Source organism: Mus caroli, chromosome 9, assembly GCF_900094665.2.
Source record: "Mus caroli chromosome 9, CAROLI_EIJ_v1.1, whole genome shotgun sequence".
NCBI lineage: Eukaryota > Metazoa > Chordata > Mammalia > Rodentia > Muridae > Mus > Mus caroli.
Genome location: NC_034578.1, coordinates 63,011,243 through 63,032,730, shown reverse-complemented (window position 1 = coordinate 63,032,730; position 21,488 = coordinate 63,011,243). Strand labels below are relative to the sequence as shown.

The 21,488-nt window shown below is 42.4% G+C and overlaps 2 protein-coding genes across 5 annotated transcripts in view; both read left to right on the top strand.

Moving 5' to 3' along the window:
• Nucleotides 1–8,079, top strand: part of Trip4 (thyroid hormone receptor interactor 4) — an 85,525-nt gene extending 77,446 nt beyond the window's left edge. For 3 of the 4 annotated variants that reach the window (XM_021172377.2, XM_021172375.2, XM_021172376.2), the window contains exons 13-14: nt 29–131; nt 5,737–8,079. In XM_021172377.2, coding sequence (XP_021028036.1) covers nt 29–131; nt 5,737–5,804 — 171 coding nt within the window. In that variant the 3' untranslated portion in view covers nt 5,805–8,079. The remainder of the gene's footprint in view (nt 1–28; nt 132–5,736) is intronic. The other variant, XM_029481783.1, reaches the window with a different exon arrangement.
• Nucleotides 8,080–11,753: 3,674 nt separating this feature from the next.
• Nucleotides 11,754–21,488, top strand: part of Znf609 (zinc finger protein 609) — a 136,948-nt gene continuing 127,213 nt past the window's right edge. The window contains exon 1 of the mRNA XM_021171766.2: nt 11,754–11,848. The gene's annotated coding sequence lies outside the window, so the exon portion shown is untranslated. The remainder of the gene's footprint in view (nt 11,849–21,488) is intronic.

The following is a 21,488-nucleotide window of genomic DNA, read 5'->3' as shown; positions in this document are numbered from 1 at the left end:
CCAACTAGCCTGAATTTTTTTCTTTTAGTTCCCAGACATCAGTCAAGAGTCTGACTCTTCATTTGTTTTCATCTGCAAAAATCCCCAGGAAATGGTTGTGAAGTTCCCTATTAAAGGAAATCCTAAAATCTGTAAGTAATCGTCCTTTATTTTTTAGGATTTATTTATTTTATGTTTATGAGTACACTGTCACTCTCTTCAGACACATCAGAAGAGGGCATCAGACCCCATTACAGATGGTTGTGAGCCACCATGTAGTTGCTGGGAACTGACCTCTAGAAGAGCAGTCAGTGCTCTTAACTGTTGAGCCATCTCTCCAGCTCAGTTTTAAACGGATTTAATTCACTTTATTTTTCTTATATAAAAACCCTTATGTGACAAGTAGCCAAAGCTGGAGCCTGGGTCCTTGAACAGAGACTCTGGTGTTGGTTTTCACAAGCTGATCAGTGAATTCCTGGTAAGGAGAGCACAGTCTCTTCCCAGAAGTCGGGGGTCAGATAGCTGTGGGTTTGGGAGGTCACATCATAGGTGGTCTTGGCAAAGTTGCCCAGGGTGGCAGTGCAGCCCCTGGCTGATGTGTAGCAGTCATCAATACCAGTCATCATCAGTAGCTTCTTGGGCACAGGAGCAGAGACAGTGCCAGTGCCTCTGGGGGCAGGGATGAAGCACACCAACACAGAGCCACCGCGGCCTGTCACCTTGCATGGAACAGTGTGGGGCTTGCCAATCTTGTTCCCCCAGTAGCCTCACTGCACAGGGATGAAGAGAGCTTGGCCAAGATTATGGCCTGTCAGATGGTAGTAGCTACCTCCTTGGAACATTTAACACCAAGACCAATGTGAACATTGTAGTCCCCAAAAGTGACAAAAGCTTTGAACCTGGTCTGCTGGCCAGCCCTAGTCTATTTTATGTGTATTAATGTTTTGCCTGAATGTGTTTCTGTATGAGGGTATCAGATTCCCTGAAGCTCAAGTTACAGATGGCTGTGAGCTGCTATGTGGGTGCTGAGAACTGAACCTCATCCTCTGGAAGAGCAGTCCGTGCTCTTAACCACTGAACCATCTTTCCAGCCCCAAATTTAAAAAAAAAAAAAAATTACTGCATTATATCTTACAAAACACATGAAAATCTCCATCAGAGTTATCGGAATCATGACTAACACTTCTCCTCTTGTAACTTCTTGCTTGTTTCATATGATTTGATATGTCTTGTTTTGTTTTGTTTTGTTTTGAGGCAGAGTCTCACTATGTAGCCAAGACTGGCATAGAACTCACAGCAAGCCTCACTCTTTTAACTGTTGAGATTATAGATGTGGTTGAGTAGTGAAATGCTTTAGGTATTAAATGTAAAATATTGGAGAAACATAAAAAATTTAAACATTATTACTACCCTGTGAAAAGAATGTGCTATATGTTCACTATATTAGCCCCAAGTGTTTGTGAGTCTTAGGTAGCCCAGGCTGACCTTAAACTCCCTACATAGCTGAGGATGACCTTGAACTCCAGCCTTCCTGCCTCTACCTCCAGAATGCCAAGATTATAGATGTGTACCATAATGCCAAGGTTAGAATCCACATCTTAGAAAAACTAGGCTCCAGGGCATAGAGGTGACTCAGCTGCTAAGGGTGCTACTGACAAGCCTGAAAACTCAAGTTCCATCTCTATTTGGTGGAAGCAAAGAATTGTGTCCTGCAAGATGTCCCCTTGATTACATGTACACAGTGTTACAATGTCATGCATGCTTATATATACATACTGTATACAGACATACATCTATATACATAGAACATACATAAAAAAAGTAAGATAAAAGATAAGGTTTAAGGTAGCCACACTGTGTGCCTCTTCTGTAAGAAGCTAAGTTCCTGCTCAATCAACCCGGTTGGCTTAAGAGTTGTGGCTTTTAATAGTCATGTGGTTAGATGTTCAGATATGAACGGGTGGTGGCTTGTTAGAGTTTACAGATCGCTGACACTAGTCTGCTTTCTTTAATCCCTCCCAAGTAGTAGGATTCAAGGCTTGTGACAACACACCTGGCTGACTTCCGAGCTCTTGCAGAGGACAGAGGTTCCATTCCCAGCACCACATGACAGCTCAAAGCTGTAACCACAGTTCCAGGAAAACTGACATTTTCTTCTGGACTCTGTGGCACCAAACACACATGGGGGACATATACATACACACAGGCAAAAATACTCATGTAAAATAAAAGTAGATCTTGTTTTAAAAACCCAAAAATTATTCACAAAGCATTTACACTGTATTGTATCAAGTATGACAGTCTATAGAGAATTTAAATTGTACAAGCAGATGTAGAATGCATGTAAGCCTCATACCATTTCATGTAAGGGACTCACAGAATACCTATGGAGTTTGATATTTGTGAGGATTCTAAAGCCACAGAGACAAATAATTATTTTAATTAGTTGATTGAATGACTTAGTGTACATGGTCTATAGAAAGCACATGTTAGCTATAATCTCAACAGCTCTATGAATTAGTAGGGGGTTCTCCCCTCCTTTTGATTTTGTGGCTGAGTAATCAGGTTTAGGAAAGTTTTGAGGGTTTGGATTTAATTAATTAATTGATTGATTGATTTAAGCCTACAACACTGGGTATTCTCAGATGGTTTCCCAGCCAGGTACTAACCAGGCCTGACCCTGCTTAGCTTCCAAGATCAAACTAGGTGGGTTCAGGGTGGAATGGCTTGGGTTGTGGGTTTTGTTGTTGTTGTTATTTTTAAAGATGTATGTATGTATGTATGTATGTATGTATGTATACATATGTATGTATGTAAGTACACTGTTGCTGTCTTCAGACACACCAGAAGAGGGCATCAGATCCCATTACAGATGGTTGTGAGCCACCATGTGGTTGCTGAGAATTGAACCCAGGACCTCTAGAAGAGCAGTCAGTGCTCTTAACCACTGAGCCATCTCTCTAGCCCTGTTTGTTTTGTTTTTTTTGGATTTATTAATTTTTATTTTATGTGCATTGGTGTTTTGACTACATGTATATGTCTGTGTAAGGTTATCAGATTCCCTGAAAGTAGAATCACAGACAGTTGTAAGCTACCATGTGAGTGCTGGGAATTGAACCTGGGTCCTCTGGAAGTGCTGCCAGTGCTCCTAACCGCTGAGGCATCTCTTCAGCTCCTGGGTTTGCATTTTTTTGAGATAGAATCTCTACGGTCTTACTGTGTGGTCTAGGCTGACTTCAGCTGCATTGTAAAACCTAGACTGACCTTGAACTCAAGACTCCCCTTTCCTAGAAAGTTACAATTGCAGGTGTGAGACACCACACCAACTCACAGATTGTATTTTACTCATCTTTCTGACTGTTTTTCTGGTCCTTTTACTTTATCTGATTGCTTCAGGAACAAATTTCCAATTTATATTTCATTTTTAGGGTACAATATCATGGCACGGAAAAAGGTTGTTAATAGTGTGTATTCTGTTTTCTTCTGTTATTTGAAAGTAAGTTGAGGAGTAGAAATGACTAGGTGACATCTTATATAGCTAGATGAAATTTGAGGAGCAAAGCCTAAAGTCGTAAAACCAAAGGCAATGCTGAAAACTGGGTATCTGGAGTCTTCTTCAGTAGATCTCAAATTCTCACATAGCGAGCATGTCCTAAAATCCAGAAGACGTGATTGATACTGGGCCTCACTCAGTACTACTGTCTTTTACCTGCTGCTTTGTGTTACTTAGTGGTCTCCATTATAGTGAGGATTAAAATTTGTATTAGTTGCCTTTTTCTGTTTGTTTTTTTGTGCTTGTTTGTTTTGTTTTTGAGACAAGGTCTCATATGATCCCTGTGGGCCTTTAATTCACTGTGGAGCTAAGTCTAGCCTTGAACTGGCCCTTCTGTTTCCACCTCCTGTTTAATTTATTTGATGAAAGTGTTTATTGACCACCTACCAATTGACAGTCACTTCAGTGTTGTGAGTGAGACAAAAGAAAATCTGTCCTGAGATAGGGCTTTTTGCCAGCTTGCTGTCACATTCACATGCCCAGCTAGGCAGCCTATGGAATAAAGGAACAAAGTAAGTCACTGGGAATGCCCACATTCTAATGCCCAAATTAAAATCAACAGTGTTGTGACATTATGGATAGCATTTGGGTAGCCCAGAAAAAGGTGTGCTGCTGTTCTAGAAGCAAGTGCAGCCCTGAAAAACGAGGGAAAGGCCTAAAGGAAACATCCAGGGCTGAGGCTGTTTTTCTCCTTGTCTCTATAAACAGCGGTTAGAACTTGCATTCTTATCTTAATTGGACAAATGAGGCCATTGAAGTCCAGAGAGGCTGAATGACTTGTCTGGTTCATGCTGGTATTAACCAGCTTCTAGTGAGAGTTCATTCTGTCACCTGGATTGCTCAACAAGAGGACAGCAGCACCAAGTGTGTTGCAGTGCTGCTGGGTGTGAGGTCATTGTGCCAGGCTACCCTGCACCAGGACTCTTTTTGTTTGTTTGTTTGGTTTGGTTTGGTTTTTGGTTTTTTTTCAAGACAGGGTTTCTCTGTGTAGCCCTGGCTGTCCTGGAACTCACTTTGTAGACCAGGCTGGCCTGGAACTCAGAAATCTGCCTGCCTCTGCCTCCCGAGTGCTGGGATTAAAGGCGTGTGCCACCACCACCCGGCTTGGACCAGGACTCTTAAAAAACATATTTTCTATATTCAAGTTTTCATCATCCCTGTCGACATAAATGAAGCTTTTTGTGGGCAAAAAGAAATTTGTAAATTTTTTTTTTTCTCAGACCAGACAAACAGGAACTTTAAATTTTTTCTTCATGAAATAGATGCTTTCAAAGACCTGGGAATTGAACCTGAGTCCTCTGGTAGAGCAGCCAGTGCTCCTAATGGTTACTGAGGCATCTCTCCAGCCCCTGGGTTTGCATTTTTTGAGATAGAATCTCTAGGGTCTTACTGTGTGGTCTAGCCTGACTTCCTTTTTGGTTTAGTGTGGTTTGGCTTTTTTGAAGCGGAGGCATACTATGTATAGTTTGACTGGCCAAGAACTTGCTTTGTAGACCAACCTGCTCTCGAATATACAGGATCCTCCTGCCTCTGCTTCCAGAGTACAGCTTACTGCATAAACCTGACAGCAGCTAAGGTTGCTTGTTTTCTAAGTTTAACACTTAGAAGAGCCATATAATCTATGACCTTTGCCCCACCCACCCCCGCTTAGCTGGTGATAGGGACCCTTTGTCAGGAAAGCATTTATGTGGATTCTACTCCACTGATTCAAGTCATTCCCCTATTAAGTATGAGACAGCAAAAGGGTGAATTTAACGGCTTTTCCCACTGTGAGGGAGGTTCATGCTTTGTATTCAGCTAGTTAACAGGTCAGTGGAATGGGTCTCCTACTGTGTGAAGTGCATTTCTGTATGGCATGCCCCTATCCTTTCTTCTTTTCTGTTTATCTACAGATCTGTGATCTTTAGAAAAATTTATCTTAGTATCAGACATCATAACCTACAAAGTTAGAAATATTAGCTTCTTAAATTCTTTAGATAAATATTTTTGTGTGTGTGTGTGTCTGTCTGTCTGTCTGTCTACAGTATTCCCACTGCTTTCTTCTTAAAAAATAAAACTCTGAAGTTTGGAAGTGTCCAGCATCCTGAAGCAAGATAATTGAATGTGACAGGAACACAGTAACCAGAAGACCTAGGAGGCCAGGAAAGATTTGTAATGCAAATATAAAAATAAATAATGAGTGAGACTTCTTTTTTCTCTTACAGGGAAACTGGATTCCAAGATCCATCAAGGAGCAAAGAAGGGGTTAATGAAGCAGAATAAAGCTGTCTGACCCAGGGAAAAAAGGAACTATACAACATAGTGGAGTCTTGTGTACTAAAGTGCTATCCGCTGGGCCTTTGGGATTGAAGCAGTAGAAAGCGAAAAGGCTGGGCACCAGGCTTCAATCTCTGAGAATCTAAACTCTTACCAAATCTGTGTATTTTTCTTAAAGGATGGAATTCTTTATGAAGTAGGTTACAAATCTTTGAATATGTTATTTATAAAAAATCATTTTAAAAATTCTAGGTCTTTGACATTTTTCTCAGAACTAAATTCAAAACAGGAAGGAACAAATTGGAAATTATTTTCCTCAGTGAGATTTGTATTTTGAATTAGGAAAATCTTAACAGATTAACATTTTTACAAGAGACTCTGAATTTAATTTTTTTTCTCAAAATAATAGAATGGAGAATATTAGGATGTTTAGGAATCTTTGTTTAATATAAGCCTGTGATGAAATGAGGATGTTCTTACCAAATGTTCTGCTTTTGACATCTTGAGACCAGGTCACATTCTGTGACCCAGGCTTGCCTGGAACTCACAACAATCCTCCTGCCGAAGCCTCTCAAGTGCTGTGTTTACAGGCCAATGGCCCCGTGCTCAGCTTCTAACCCAAATCTCTCAGAGTGGAAAGCTAGAATTCCCAGTATCAGCAGATTTTTTTTCTTTCTTTCTTTCTGGAAAAGGTAACATGAAGACATACTTCCTTTTGTTCTTTAGTTTGAGAACATGGGTTAGTCTGGGAAGTGAGGGAGCTACCTGCTAATGCAGCCTGAAGCTGCCCTGTTTATTTTGTTAGTGTTGCAAAAGAGTCATGTAGATGGGACAATTAGAGAAAAACTAGAAAATACAATCCTTTGGTAAATACATCAGAAAGCCCTCTAATGCTGAAAACAAGCCCTTTTAAACCTATAAATATCCTAAAAAGCCATTACTGGAAAAATAAGGTTGGTTTGAAGTGAGATTTTTCACTGGTCCCTTTAGCCCTTCTCAGGAAGCATGTGTTTCTGAGGCTCTTCTAAAGTGCTATTGGAATCTCAGTTGCTGGAGCCTAGGAAATTCATGGTCTTAAATGTGTGTGCTCTGCTTTTTATAAAACACCACTACCACACTGGGGATGTTGGACTCCCTCCAACAGTTTGTGTGCTTGACTTAAAAAAGAAAGAGCAAGTGAGAAAGAAAAAAAAAGTACCTTGTATTATGAAAAAGATTAATTTCCCTTTCTTTAATCCTTCATATTCAGCATTTATTTGCATTGAAATGCCTGCACTCAGTCCACATTGATGTTCACTCGACTGTGAACTGCCTGTTGCATAGCATTGGTTCTACCGAGGCTGATCACTCTGGATTCCCAGGGAAACCCGAACAGATTCTTGTTCCAGTGATGTACACATGCAGCATTCTCTCTTGTGTTCTCTTGGACCTCTGTGTATACAGTGGAAGAGGACAGTTAGTGGCATTTATTATTGTGAGAGATGTCTTTTTGACCTCTTGGAAACCTTACCATTGTTGAAAGCAAAACTGTGTTTACTATGTAGTTAATAGTTTACCAAGCAGTAGCACCTTGAATTCCATGCTGAAATTGTCTGGCTTTCTTAATATCAAAATAAAATTGAAAGGTAGGATGGGAAAAGAAAAGAAGGGGTTGGGGGTTCTCTGTTCTTTTATTTGAAAACAGCCTTTACACAGAAGAGTATGGATTGTCTTTTCTGGGTGGGTAATTTGTGTGCACACCTTAGAAGAAAAAAGTCAGGAATGTCAACAGATGAGCTCATCAGCCGGAGCTTTGCAAGTTTATAAGAACCCACCTCAGCTTCTCAAATACACAGCCAGAACCACATAAATAAATGGCAGAGTTACTGGGAAACGTCTCCTTTTCATGGTTAGGCTGGGGAAGTCTGTCTTTGGTTTACATGGCAGTGGTAGTGTAAGGTCTCTCTTCTGTTTGCTGAGACACAGGGGAGGAAGTGTGGGAGAAGCCTGCGGGTAGATGGCCCTCGGTTGCTCACTGATGAATAGTATAATGTAGAATGAATATAATATAATGTAGAATGAATAGTATAAAGTCAGATGGAAATTCTTAGTAGCCTGAGTCCAAGCTCGTCCAAGAATAGCTTGTTAGTGCATTATGGCACTTCACTCTGACCCTCTTACTCTGGGGCGGTTTCGCCTAAGACAGTTCTGAATTTCCCAGATGCCTTTCTGTTGTAGCTTCTGTTTCCCTTTTGAATGACTGAATTAAGATGCCATTAATTCATACAGTAAAGGAATTGGCTTTTTCTTTTTGTTTGTCCCAGACAAGACTCAGTTTCCTTTATATGAGCTCACAGTAGGGTATGATAGAAATTATGGACTTTGTCAGAGTTGATGAGATCTTATCTTTAGTGAAGTGTTTAGAATAGATGAAGAATTTGGCCAGATGTGATAGTATACACCTTTAATCCCAGCACTCAGGAGGCTGATCTCTGAGTTCCATGCCAATAAGAGTTATATAGTAAGTCCGTATCACACAGGAAAACAGAAAAAGAATTTGGGTTTTTTTTTTTTTTTTTTTTTTTTTTTTTTTTTTGGTGTTTTTGTTTTGTTTTGTTTTGCTTCTTTAGCTAATACAGAACTAAGATAATAAAGAACTAAGTGCCCTATCTTTTCTTTTTAAACTGAAATTTTAGTGTAAACCCATTTTTCCCCCTAGCATGTAAATGTGAGACACTAGAGAGATTACTTTTACAAATAAGTATAGTTATGGACTTCTATGATCTATGACACTTAATTTTTTTTCCATTTTAATTACTGTCTCTCCTATAGCCCATTCATGTGGTGGCCATTTAATTTAGAAGATTTGTTTAATGCCATGTGGGGCCTAGCCAAGATTAGATGGCATGGGGGCTGTTCACTTGACCAGCTCAGCTACTAAACTAGAGAAAGAGAGAAATCAGCTAACTTCAGTTTGTTAGGCTGGGAGGAGGGAAGACAATCCAGTGAGAAAGGATATTTTCTTCCTTGCGATTCAAATAGCAAGCACACATCTGCTATTCTCAGCTTCTGTGAATGTGTTTGGGAGGAGGTGATCCACATGGAAGGCTCCAACAGCAACAAGGGATCCAGGCAGCCTGCAGAGAGCTTTTCTACTGTAGAGGAAAAAGAACAGTGCCATCCTACGTCACAATGAACTTGGATAAACGTCCATTTGCGTGTGGGAATACAATGTGGCTTCATTCCATTCAGGAGATGAAATGTAAATTGATCAGATGTTGAATTTCAGTTGTGAAGATGGGAAAACTCAGAAATCCCAGTAAAAAATACCAGAGATTGGAGTCAGGGAAAAAGGAGGGTGCAGGGGTGGGGTGGTGGGGGAGTTGCCTAAATCCACAGAGAGATGTGTCAGGAAAGAAGACCTGGGCATGAAGAGAAAAGCGCACCACTGCGTAAGACTTCAGAAGAGTCTAGTCAGGCATGGTGGTTGCATGCCTTTAGTCCTAGCATTTGGGAGGCAGAAGCAGGTGGATCTCTAGGGTAGTGCTGCCTAATATGGTAACCACATGCTGTTTAAATATGAATTAAAATTTAAGTAAAGACTCAGTTCTGCCGGGCATGGTGGCGCACGCCTTTAATCCCAGCACTCGGGAGGCAGAGGCAGGCAGATTTCTGAGTTCGAGGCCAGCCTGGTCTACAAAGTGAGTTCCAGGACAGCCAGGGCTATACAGAGAAACCCTGTCTCAAAAAACAAACAAACAAAAAAAAGACTCAGTTCTTCAGTCATCCTACCTTGAGTGCCCTAGTAGCTCATATGTGGCTAGAGACTTCTGAACAGCAGGGGGCAGGGGTTAGCAAAGTCATTCTATAAGGGTCAGACAGCAAATGGCTTTGGTTTTATAAACCAGCTGTGCTGTGGTACTGCAAATACACCCATAGATAATGTGAGCAAGAAAGCTTGGCTACAGCCAGGGAAACTTTATTTGTAGACACTTTTTTGAGACAGACTGTGTAACCCAGTTCAAGTCCAGGCCTAGCCTTCAATTTTAGATCTCTGGCGTCAAGCTCCCAAGTGCTGGAGTCTGTACCACCACACCAGATTCTTATAACTTTTGTGTTGTAAAATATCTTCTTTTATTTAAATATTGTTAAAATGTAAAAATTAGTTTTTAACTTACAGGATTTACCAAAACATGTGGTAGTGAATCTGATTTGTTCTTTGGGCTACTAGTTTGCCAATTCTTGCTCTCGAGATACAAGAAGTCAAAACTCGAGATTCTCTTACTGTCTTATACATTAGATCCTTGATTTTAGTCAGAGTCAGCTGTGATTAAAAGCTAAGTAGAACTGTTTCCTTGTCCCCTGTTTTAATCTAGTGCTACAATGTTTAACCCTTAATTATTAAATCACAGAAATATGGAACACTAAACCCTGTTTTTCCTTTCTGTTTAAGTAAGCCCTCATTTTGTAATATAGAGTATAGATTGATAAGTTGGCTGCCACTCTGAGTCATCAGTTCTGTCCCTTTACTATCCAAGAACAATGTAGCTATCTATGGACCAAGAGGGAATTACTTTTTCCTAGACTAGAGGGGCTTGGGCTTAGCGTTCATCTTTAAGCTGTCAGCTCTCCCACCCTCCTTTTCTTTCTGTGAAGATAGCAGTGGAGAGTTATGACTCACTCGATCTCTAAGTCACATGCTACTGTGAATGGCACCAGTGAAGAGTGCCCTTAGGATAAGAGAATAAAGGTAACTGCATAGCTGAATAAAATGGTCCCAGATACAGGAAGGGCATGATAGGGGTTCTTGAGAATTAGATAAACATTGGTTTGCTATGGTAGGAGGTGGAAGTCTTAGGTCATGAAGCAGTTTCGTAAGCAACTGGTGGGAGGGCTCAATTACACAAGAACAGAATGTGTATTGTGTAGATGGTGTGCTGGGCAACCTTAAGATAGGTAACAGATTTAAAAGTCACAATCTATAGTGACAGAATGGTGAGATGGAGTGCAGAAACGGGCTCAAGGTTAAAAAGCAGTAAGATTTAGTGATATTGGATGTTGAGGTGGAAAGGGACACAGAAGACTTTAGAAACAGGTACTCTGGAGGAAAACAAACGGTAATCAAAGAAAAAAAAAACAAAACAAAACAGGACATTGAATAAAAAAGGAGTTTGAGGGCCAGTGAGATGGCTCAGTGGGTAAAGATGCGCGCTGCTAAGTCTAAGGACCTAAGTTTGATCCCTAAAACCAAATGGTGGAGGGAACGACTCCTGCAAATTGTCGGCTGACCTGCAAACGTGCGCCACGACACGTGTCCTGTCCCCCAACCCCCACCCTAAATTCTTTTCTTAAAATAGTTTGCCGAACTAAGCGGCAAAATGGATGAGACCGTCAAGAGCTGTGCACTTGTCTTCTGTTCTTTGTAGAAAGGGTCATGTTCAGATCCCATGATCTTTCCTCTTTCCACGATAAAAAAACATCTGTATTTAAGAGCTAACGCTTCTCAAGAGACTTTTCGGTGAGAAGTCTTATCCAGCCAGGAATCTTTGCACGAGGAGAGAGCATTGGGTTCAAACTGTCCAGCCCGGGCTTCTGAGCTTATCTTAGTTTCAACCCGCCCGCCAGGTTTTCCAGCATTCTTTTCTCAGGGCTCGCAGCTACCGCGCATTTAGAGACCCAGGACTTAGCTCCTGCATCCAGGTTCCGGGTTTCCTCGTGCACTCGCCCGCTCCAGACTCCATAGCGCACGGAATCCGGATCCGAGAGCACGAGAATCCAGTGTCCAGGTATTCCAGGCTGCCCTGGTTGTCCCGGATCGCGGCGGCGGCGGCGGCGGTGGCGGCGGCGGCGGCGGCGGCGGCGGCGGCGGCGGCGGCGGCGGCGGCAGCTGAGGGACCCGCAGCCCCGGACACAGCGGCCCCGGCCAGGCGGGGCGGAGCGGCGCGGGGAGGGGCGGAGAGCCGGGGCGGGGAGGGGGAGGGGCCGCGGCCCAGATGGCGGCCCGGGACGCGTAGCAGTGGTGGCTCTGCGGCCCGGGGCCCCGGGCGGGCGGAGGTGGCGGCTCCCGGGACCGGCCGCGCGGTGAGTCTAAGCTTTGTGTGGAGCCGGGGCTGGGAGGGGGAGGCGACGCTGGGGGAGGCCCGGCGCCGAGGGGCGCGGAGGGCGCCGGGGCAGCGGCGCCCGGCGGAGGAAGTGGGGGTTGGGGGGGCCGGGGCGGAGCGAGGGGAAGGTGTGTGCGGGGAAAGCGGGGTCGTTGCGTGGGTGGGGGAGGGGGCCTGAGGTGAAGTTCAAAGCATGGCCCGGGCGGTTCGGGCTGAGGGTGGCTGTGCCCGGGAGAGTCTCTGATCTGGCCAGGTGGTAGGGGCAGGCCAGAGAGTTTTCGGAGGCTCTGCTGAGGGAGCCCCGGGGCGACTGGGGCTCGTTAGGGACTCAGGGGAGCGTCGGGAGCGGAGGGTTGAAAGCAGGACGTGTGTGCGGCCCGGGAAGGAGAGCAAGGTGGCTGGGAGCGTGCAGGCAGTAGGTTGTGGGTGTGTGCGCCTTCCCAGTCTTAGGTCACATTTTACTCCTGTCCTTTTCTTCAAGATGGAGGGATCCCTAGGCCTGGACTTTAAACTGCTGTCCCTGTATCCCCCGGAGGGTTTGAGACCCTGTCCTGTTTGGAAACCCCATGCTGCCCTCTTTTCCCTTTATGTGTAATTACGGTTGGATCATCTCTCTGCTTGGTTCAGATTCTCCTTCCTCCCTCTGGGGCTGAGGAGGAGGAGACACATCTGACCAATTAATGTGTGTTTGTGAAACAGGCAGCGGCAAACAGTCATTTCGGCTTCTAGGAATTAGGCTCACACAGGGTGGAGAGAGCAGAGCCCTTCAGGGGGAATATTTCTGAACAAATCACAGATGATTAAATTCTCTCAGAAACCGCTTCCTACCTAAATGAGAGTGGGAAAGATGGGGGAGAAAGCCTGTCTGTTTCCAGCCATGTGTCCAGAGCCCCAGGGGTTGAGGAGAGTCCCTAAGCCCCCACAGGCCTCTCTTTTCTGTATTAGGCTTTGCTCTGCAGCCTTGAGTTAATTTCACCCCTGCTGCTTTGTCTTGGGGGAGGGAGTGCTGGTTTAGGCTGTTGTGAGCGATGACTGTTCTGCTGCCACACAATAGTCGTGTCATTTTATCGGGAGTGCTACCCCAGGGCTGAGAACTGTTGCAGCAGAGATAAACCGGTCCCTCTCACCCGCCTATTGTGTACACAGTGAAGGTCATAGGTTCAAGTCTTGTCTGAGAGCTTTGGATATGCTCCATCTCCCAGGCTCCTCAGTGCCATTTTCTTCCTTTTCCAGACTGGGGCTTGCCATTGGAGGAGGCCAGACAGAAAGGCTCTTCTTTTTGAGTGAGGAACAATGCAGGGCTCACTGGCACACATTTTTCAGAAGAATAGAGGATGCCAGCCATGTTGTGCCTGCCTCTGGTTAGCCTGTAACTAAGTTGGGAAGGAATAGCGTCTGGGACAAGCCACCCTCACGCTTTGTGGCAGACCTTTGAGGAAGGTGACTGTGAAGAAGGTTCTGTACTTGCATAAAACATTGTATTTAAATGTTTCTGTATAGAAATGGGAGTCTCCTGCAGTTATTTCTGTTTGTTCTCTTAGGAAAACCACTTAAAGACCTGTATATGAGTAAGATAGGGGAGTCCAGGATCAAGTGCCCCCTCCCCCAATAGGGACTCAGTAGTTGCCCAGGCAGGTCTCTAACTCAAAATCGTTCCTGCGCAGTGCTAGCAATTACAGGCATGCACCTATGCCCTGCACCCTGTTCCCTTTTTAAATGGTGACTTCCTGTTGAATAATTACATAACAACAACAACAACAACAACAAAAAGCTGCTCAATTTGCCCAAGACAAGTTTTGAAAACAAAACTTGCCTTTTATAATTCAGTATTTAATGAGAGAAGATGATTCAGGTATTGTGGAGAGAAATTTGCCACAGAGAGGAACTGCTAAAAATCTTTTGGATCCGGTATTAGAGAAGGATAGGAAGAATCAGATCCTTGACTGTGTTATGAAAGTCTCCAAGCAGTATTTTGGTACCATTAAGTCTCTCACATCAATTACATATATATAATCAATTATAGCTAATGTAATTGTATTACAAGTGTAATTACAAATGTAACAATTACCTATATATAGGACTAGAAAAGAGGTTTTCATGCAAGACTTTAAAGACGTCTTTTTTTTTTTTAAAGAATTACTTATTTTATGTATAGCCATTACAGATGGTTGAGAGCCACCATGTGGTTGCTGGGAATTGAACTCAGGACCTCTGGAAGAGCAGCCAGTGCTCTTAACCAATGAGTCATCTCTCCAGCCCGCTAAGGACGTCTTTTAAAAGATTCACTGTAAAGGGGATTGTATTCAGTATCAGTGTATAAAATAGCTATCTAACCATTTTCTATAGTTTATCATCGAGCGGGGCCCTTTGGTTTTTGTTAAAGGTCTTTCAAGACAATAAATGCTAACTGTGGTCTCTCCCTCCGTTATCCTTTATATCATTGCGTTTCTTTACATGATGGCCTGGCATTTAGATGGTGGGACTTTAATAGGAGAGAACAGGTTATTTTGACACTTAATTTTTTTTATAGTAGAACTGTCTTTAAGCCTTACCAAAAGCATGTGTGCCCCAGACTGTTTCTAACTGTGTGTCCCAGGCTTCTTAGCATGCCCCAGTTAAACTGAAGTTAAGGCCTTTTTCTTCTTGGGCTGTTGGTGTTTTTTTCTTGAGTGTTGTCAGTGAAAGCAGACCCTCACATTAAGTTTACCTTGATTAGATTTAGTAGTTTCAGAATTGGACTTTTGAGTGTGACCATCCCTTAGCATTTTGAGTGACTGTGATTCAGAAGTCACTTTGAATTCTTCACCTCCACCTTCTTGGTAGGAAATATTTCCTCGTGAGAAGTCTTTATAACCAGACACCTCACTGCTTATGACTATGTTGTGTGTGTGGATGTGGCTCCTTGTATTAATATGTTATAGTTAGCATTTAACAACTAAGTGCCTGGAACAGGCTAACTTGTTGAGGAGTTACTGATTACTCTGTTAAGCAGAAGTACCACTCCTTATTTATTATCTGACTATCAACACTTGAGCCTGAGTTCAGGCATGGAGGATACAGACATACAGGGACATTTGTTCTCCAGTAGTTGCCACTCCGCTTCCTCTTTCTATTTCTTTGCCAGGCATCTTAATACTTCCACTGCTCCAAAGGCAGCTAAGCAATTGTTATTTTCATTGTGGAAAACCAGCATGGCTGGGACTACTGCCAGGTACTAAGATAAGATATAGCCTTTGGTTGTGCGGCAAGTTTTCTTTTCAGCAGCTTAATTCTCACATCTACTTTATTTTTTAGTTTCCTTTTTTTTAAAAAAAAAAATAAAAGAGCAATGTTGCAATGAAAAATGAACAAAACACAAAACCCACAGTATGTTAAGTAGTGCCTTCATATCACCTCTCTGATAGAAATCGGCTGTGACAGGCAGAATGAAGATAGGTGGTGCTGATTGGCAGGTTCTGGGTCCACTAAGTGTCAGTGAAGGACTCTTTTCACTAGAGAACAGGTAATTCACCGAAGCACCTGCCTAGCAAGGCATGTGGCGGTGGCGGCAGCTGTGCAGCTGAAGAGGGATTATTGAGCAGGTGGCTGAAAAATCACATGCCACACTGACAAGAAAATACTCAGTCCTGTGTGGTGTAGGCTCCGTTCACATGTGTGAAATTGCACTTTGTTTCATATTCCTTAATGCCTATTGTTGATTTGTGAGTGAGAAGGTAATGGAATAGAGAAAAGAGGTTCTTTTCTGAGTAGCATGCCTTAGTCATGGCCCTCCATGGCCCTATTGTACTTCTGGAAGTTCTGGCTTTCTGCCCCATGAAAGGGAAGGAAATAGTGGTAATTCAGTGCTTCTAGGACTTGCTTATTAAAAGGAAATGGGAAACAGAAAATGCTTTGCTGACTTGATGGTGAAAAGCTTTAGTGCCCTGGGAGGATGCCCAGCTGGTTTTATGCAAAGGTCCAATTGACTTTGCTCTGCTGCGTACACCTGAAACTCCTTATGCAAAAAATTTGCATGTTTTTATTTTACAAATATCATTTCCTCCATGAAGTTTGTATTTCTTCAGTTTGCTTTCATCAGTTTTTGTTTTTTCTTGATCTTCCTAATGCCACTTATTAAAACCAAATTATCACCAGAGGGCCAAATGATGTTAAGGAACTATTTCTATTAAATATTTATTTTAAAAACAGTAAAATAAAAGCAACTATTGCATTTCCTGTGATTTGGAATAATTCTTTATATTTTGAGGATTTCTGAAAATTCATAGATTTTCCTTTAGATTGTTATTACCATTTTTAAAGATTTATTTATTTATGTATATGAGTATACACTGTAGCTGTACAGATAGTTGTGAACCTTCATCTGGTTGTTGGTAATTGAATTTAGTTGCTCTGCTTCCTTCGCTTGGCTGGGCGGTTTATGAGCCACCATGTGGTTGCTGGGATTTGAACTCAGGATCTTTGAAAGCGCAGTCAGTCCTCTTACCCGCTGAGCCACCTCACCAGCCCCTAGTACCATCTTTTGTTAGCATGATTTTCCTTTTCCATGTTCATTAAGGCAATTTGCTTGCTCATCTCCTTTTGAGATGGTGTCTTCCTATGTAACCTGGGCTGGGATTACAAACATATACCACTACCCTTGGCCCCAGGCTAAAATTATGAACAAGTAACTTGATGTTTGTTTTATAATAATTTTCTGTACTAGGTCCCAGGCTCCATGGCCCTTCTATTGTTACACACACATACCCAGAAATGGGTAAAGCCAGTAGAATTCACAGGAATTGAATTCACAGATATTGAAAAGAAAGAAACTATATCAACTGTTTTAAAGTTCAGATGTCTTTCTCCGAGCCCAATAGAGTAAAGGTTAGGGTACACTGGGTTCTGGTACCACATTGCATACCATTACCTATATTTACTTTACCCTGTTAATATCAGCTTACTGGTTTTTGGTATGATGTCAGCACCATTCCTAGCAAAGTTTCTAAATGTCACTTTGTGTCTGGTTTGTAAAAAAGAATTAATCCATTTTACAATCTAGAGTAGTCCTCCTGTGGTCACAACCCAGATCCTCCCCATCTCCCTTCTCACTCCCTCTGTCCTCCTCCGGCCCCTCCCTTGCTCTAGCTGTAGTAGTTAACTGTGAGCAGCCAGATCAATGAATGAGACACAGCTAGATCCAAAAGGGCTGAGTTTTCATGCTTCTCTTGCTGTTTGTTCTTCGATCAGAGTTCCAGAAATAGGACATGGCAAATACCCGTTACATCATACCTAGTCCAGCAGTAGGGCAAACCTTGGGGTTTTGTCTCTTGTGTGACTTTTTTTTTTTTTTTTNTTTTTGAGACAGGGTTTCTCTGTGTAGCCCTGGCTGTCCTGGAACTCACTTTGTAGACCAGGCTGGCCTTGAACTCAGAAATCCACCTGCCTCTGCCTCCCGAGTGCTGGCCATGCCCTGCTCGAGTGATTTTTTTTCCCCCCCTTGGAGGTGAGAGCTGTCTGACACTAGGCAAGTTCTGAAATTGCCTTATTATGCTCTGTGGTATTAATTCTCTCCTTCTACCATGTTAGTACCAGGGAGTGGACTGGTACTTGTCTGGCTTGGCAGCAGGTACTTTCATCTGCTGAGCCACCTCTCTAGTACCTATAGATAGCTGCATTGTTGTTCTAAATGTCATGTGGAGCATAGGGAATTCGATTAGCAAATGGCCAGGGTATTAGTTACCACACAACCTTTGGAATCAGATCATAGCATGGAATCCAGATCTCTATAGTTAGGGTACACTGGGTTCTGGTACCACATTACATACCATTATCTGTATTTGCTTTACCCTGTTAATATCAGCTTATTGGTTTTTGGTATGATGTCAGCACCATTCCTAGCATGTTTCTAAGTGTCACTTTGTGTCTGGTTTGTAAAAAGAATTAATCCATTTTTCCTCCCAGCCCCCTGCAGTTGTAATGACAACTCTGAAATTAATTATTTATCATTCAGTGCCTAGGCCATAAGCTCTGGCTCACTCCCTGACTAGCACATAACTTATTTAACCCATTCAAACTACTCTATGTCTTCTGCATGGTTACTTACCTCTCCTTCAGTACTGGCCCACTTCTTCCTTCATATCTTAGCATCTCCCCCACCATCTCCCCTTATTCTCTCACTATTTCCCAGAATCCTCTCCCCACCAGTGTCCTGCCTCAGCAATTGGCCATAAGCTTTTCTTTTTCCTTCTTTCTTTTTCATTTTTTCTTTTTTTTTTTTTTTTTTTTTTTGGTTTTTTGAGACAGGGTTTCTCTGTAGCCCTGGCTGTCCTGAAACTCACTTTGTAGACCAGGCTGGCCTTGAACTCAGAAACCCACCTGCCTCTCCCTCCCGAATGCTGGGATTAAAGGCATGCTCCACCACGCCCGGCTGGCCAAAAGCTTTTCTATTGACAGATGGTGCTTATAAGAGATTCTCTCTACAGTGGTTGGGTGACTGTCCATCACAGAACTAAAGTGGACATTTATGAATAGACCTTGTAAACTTCCATTACAGATGCTGAAGTTTAGTGTGAAATTCAAATGCTTACCTTCGTTCTAGTACAAGGTTTGCTTCTAGAGCAGTCTTGAGGATGGTATCAGAAATTGAACTGTAATAGAAGAGAAACAGAACTAATCCCTAATCTCAATGGTGCTTAAATACGCAAGGTATATAGGAAAGAATGGCATTTTTCAACTTGGCATCTGCTTTAATGTGTATTTCCAGTTCAATCTTGCTGAAGCTGGCGTCCTCTTACTGTTGTTCCCATTTCTGTAATTCAAGACTGTTGACTTAGCACCTCGTCTGACCAGTCACTGAAGTGCCTGCTTTTCATTTACCCATTTACTTCACTGTTGCTTCCTTTTTCTTCTTCCTTTTTTTTTTTTTTTTTTTAATGTTTATGAGTGCCCATGGAAGCCAAGAGAGGGTATTAACCCCCTGGAACTGGTGTTGGGAATCAAACCCAGCTCCTCTGGAAGAGTAGTTTGTGTGTACTTTGTGCTCATACACTGCCGTAGCTCTCTACCCCCATTTACCTCCCTTTTCTTCTTAGCTGACCTAGCTCAGGTTTTCATCTTCTGTACATTTGTGCAGTAATCTCATGGCAGTGTCTTTCTTTGTTCTATACTACATGTTGCTGCTGTATTATAATATTTAATTATTTGTGCTAGGCCAGACATGGTTCCTGTCCTACTGGGACCTGTAGTCTAATGGAGCATATAGCCAACTAATGAATATGTAATTATGAATTAAAATGCTTTAAAAGAAAATCATTTGGTTCTAGAATAAGTAACACAGAAACCCAACATGGGCTTCTAGGAAGGCGGGTTATTTTGTTTCTTTAAATTTTAAGTATTTTTATTTTACATATGTGAATGTTTTGCTTATACACATGTCTATGCATTTCACAAATAACTTAATGTCACAAAGGTCAGAGGATGGCATTATATCCCCTGCCACCGGAGTTATAGATGGTTGTGAGTCACCATGTGAGTGGTGGGAATCAAATCAAGGTCCTGTTGCCCTGTGCTTCTAGCCACCTTGCCACCTCTCCAGCCCTCCAGTCTTATTTATTTATTTATTTATTTATTGACAGGATGCCAGTATGTAGCCTTGGCTGGCCTGGAATTTATTGCTTAAACTCAAAGGAATCTGCCTGCCTGTCTCCTGAGTGCTGGGATTAAGATTAAATAAAGATCTGTGCCATCACACCCGACCTAGCATAGATTTTTAAAATAGTAATTTCGAACATTTTTTTTCCTCACTTTAAAAAAATATAAAGAAACCCAGCCTACTAATGTAGGCTAATATTTAAAACTATTTGCCGGGCAGTGGTGGCATACAACCTTTAATCCTAGCACTTTGTGGGGTGGTGGTCAGAGGCAGGTAGATATCTTGAGTTCAAGGTCATCCTGGTCTACAGAGTGAGTTCCAATATAGCCAGGGCTATACAGAGAAAACCAGACTCAAAAAACCAAGATAAATAAGTGAATTATTTTAAATTATTTTTAGCTTGTGTGTGTGTGTAATTTATGTGTAGGTGGGTACCTTTGTGTACATGTGAAAGTCAGGATGTCTTTGCAGAGTTATTTCTGTTCTACCTTCTACCGTTATGTGGGATTTAAGGAGTGAACCCAGTTTGCCAGGCTGTAGGGTAAGAGCCTTTACTCAGTAAGCCATCTTACTTGCTTCTAGGCTTATTGCAGATTCCTTTTGTCTTCAGATCAAATCTGGCCTTCCTCAGCTTTATTTTATGTTTCAGTCTATCCATATCTCTACAGCCATCCCGTTGACTTACCCTGCGTTTTTTCAGTCTTTTCTTTTCTGTGGTAATGCTCTTCTGTGCTTCCAAAGCATTCACATCCCTAGTCCATCCCTTCCTTTAAACTAGCACAGTGCGTAGTGTCCTTCCTGAAGCCTTTTTACCCACATTTCTACTCATTCTCCCATCTCCAGAGCTGATTTCATTTTTTTCTATGTCCCTTTAGGTTTTTGTTGTTGTTTTTGTTTGGGGGGTGGGTTGTGGAAAGATGGCTAAGATCTCTGTTACAGTATTTTATCATACAGTGCTTTAAATGATAATTATTTGTGGATGTATTTTATTCCTGCCTCAGTCTAAGTTTTGTAAGACAGCTCTGTCTCCTCTGTTCTTTTGTCCTCTGTAATTCCTAGCCCAGTGCTTTGAATATAACTATGCATAATTAATGTTTGCTGAATTGAATTAGACTTAGACTCTGGAGGGAAAAAAAGAAACTTCATGTGATTTTTTTTTTCAAACCTCTTTTATAGTGAAACAAATTCCATTCAACACATTTTACCCCAAATTGAATAAACTAGTGTGCAAGACAGACTGAATGGCTTAAGAAACCCTTCTGATTCAAAGGCAGGCTTTGTTATCTCACTGTTTATAGCATTGCTGTACAAGGTGAGCGTGTACAAGGTAAGCTACTTGTAGGAGCAGCCTGGTTCTGCTAGAGAAATAGTATTGGGCACTGTAGGTTTTGTTGATCTTCTCAAGGGTTTGTCTCATTCTGTTGGATTCCCACTATATGTAAGATACTGCTCCAGCTTCTTAGGATCTGTCAGTGAGTAAAACAGACCAGGTCAAAACCAGCCACCAGTGGACTTTTTCTTTGTGAGTGAAGAGGTTTTGCTTCTGAGCCCAGGCTGGCTTTGAAGCATTTCTCCTGCCTTGCTTTCTGCAGTGCTGGGATTACAGGCTTTAGGCACCATGCCTAGCAGATTGTGGGTTTTTTTTTGTTTGTTTGTTTTTTATTATATGTAAGTACACTGTAGCTGTCTTCAGACACTCCAGAAGAGGGAGTCAGATCTCGTTACAGATGGTTGTGAGCCACCATGTGGTTGCTGGGATTTGAACTCTAGACCTTCGGAAGAGCAGTCGGGTGCTCTTACCCACTGAGCCATCTCACCAGCCCAGATTGTGTCTTTTAAAAGAAGATAAGAATAAGCATAGTAAGCAATCATATAGTTTTGTTGTTGTTGTTGTTGTTGTTGTCTTTTTGAGACAGGGTTTCTCTGTGTAGCCCTGGCTGTCCTGGAACTCACTCTGTAGACCAGGCTGGCCTCGAACTCAGAAATCCAC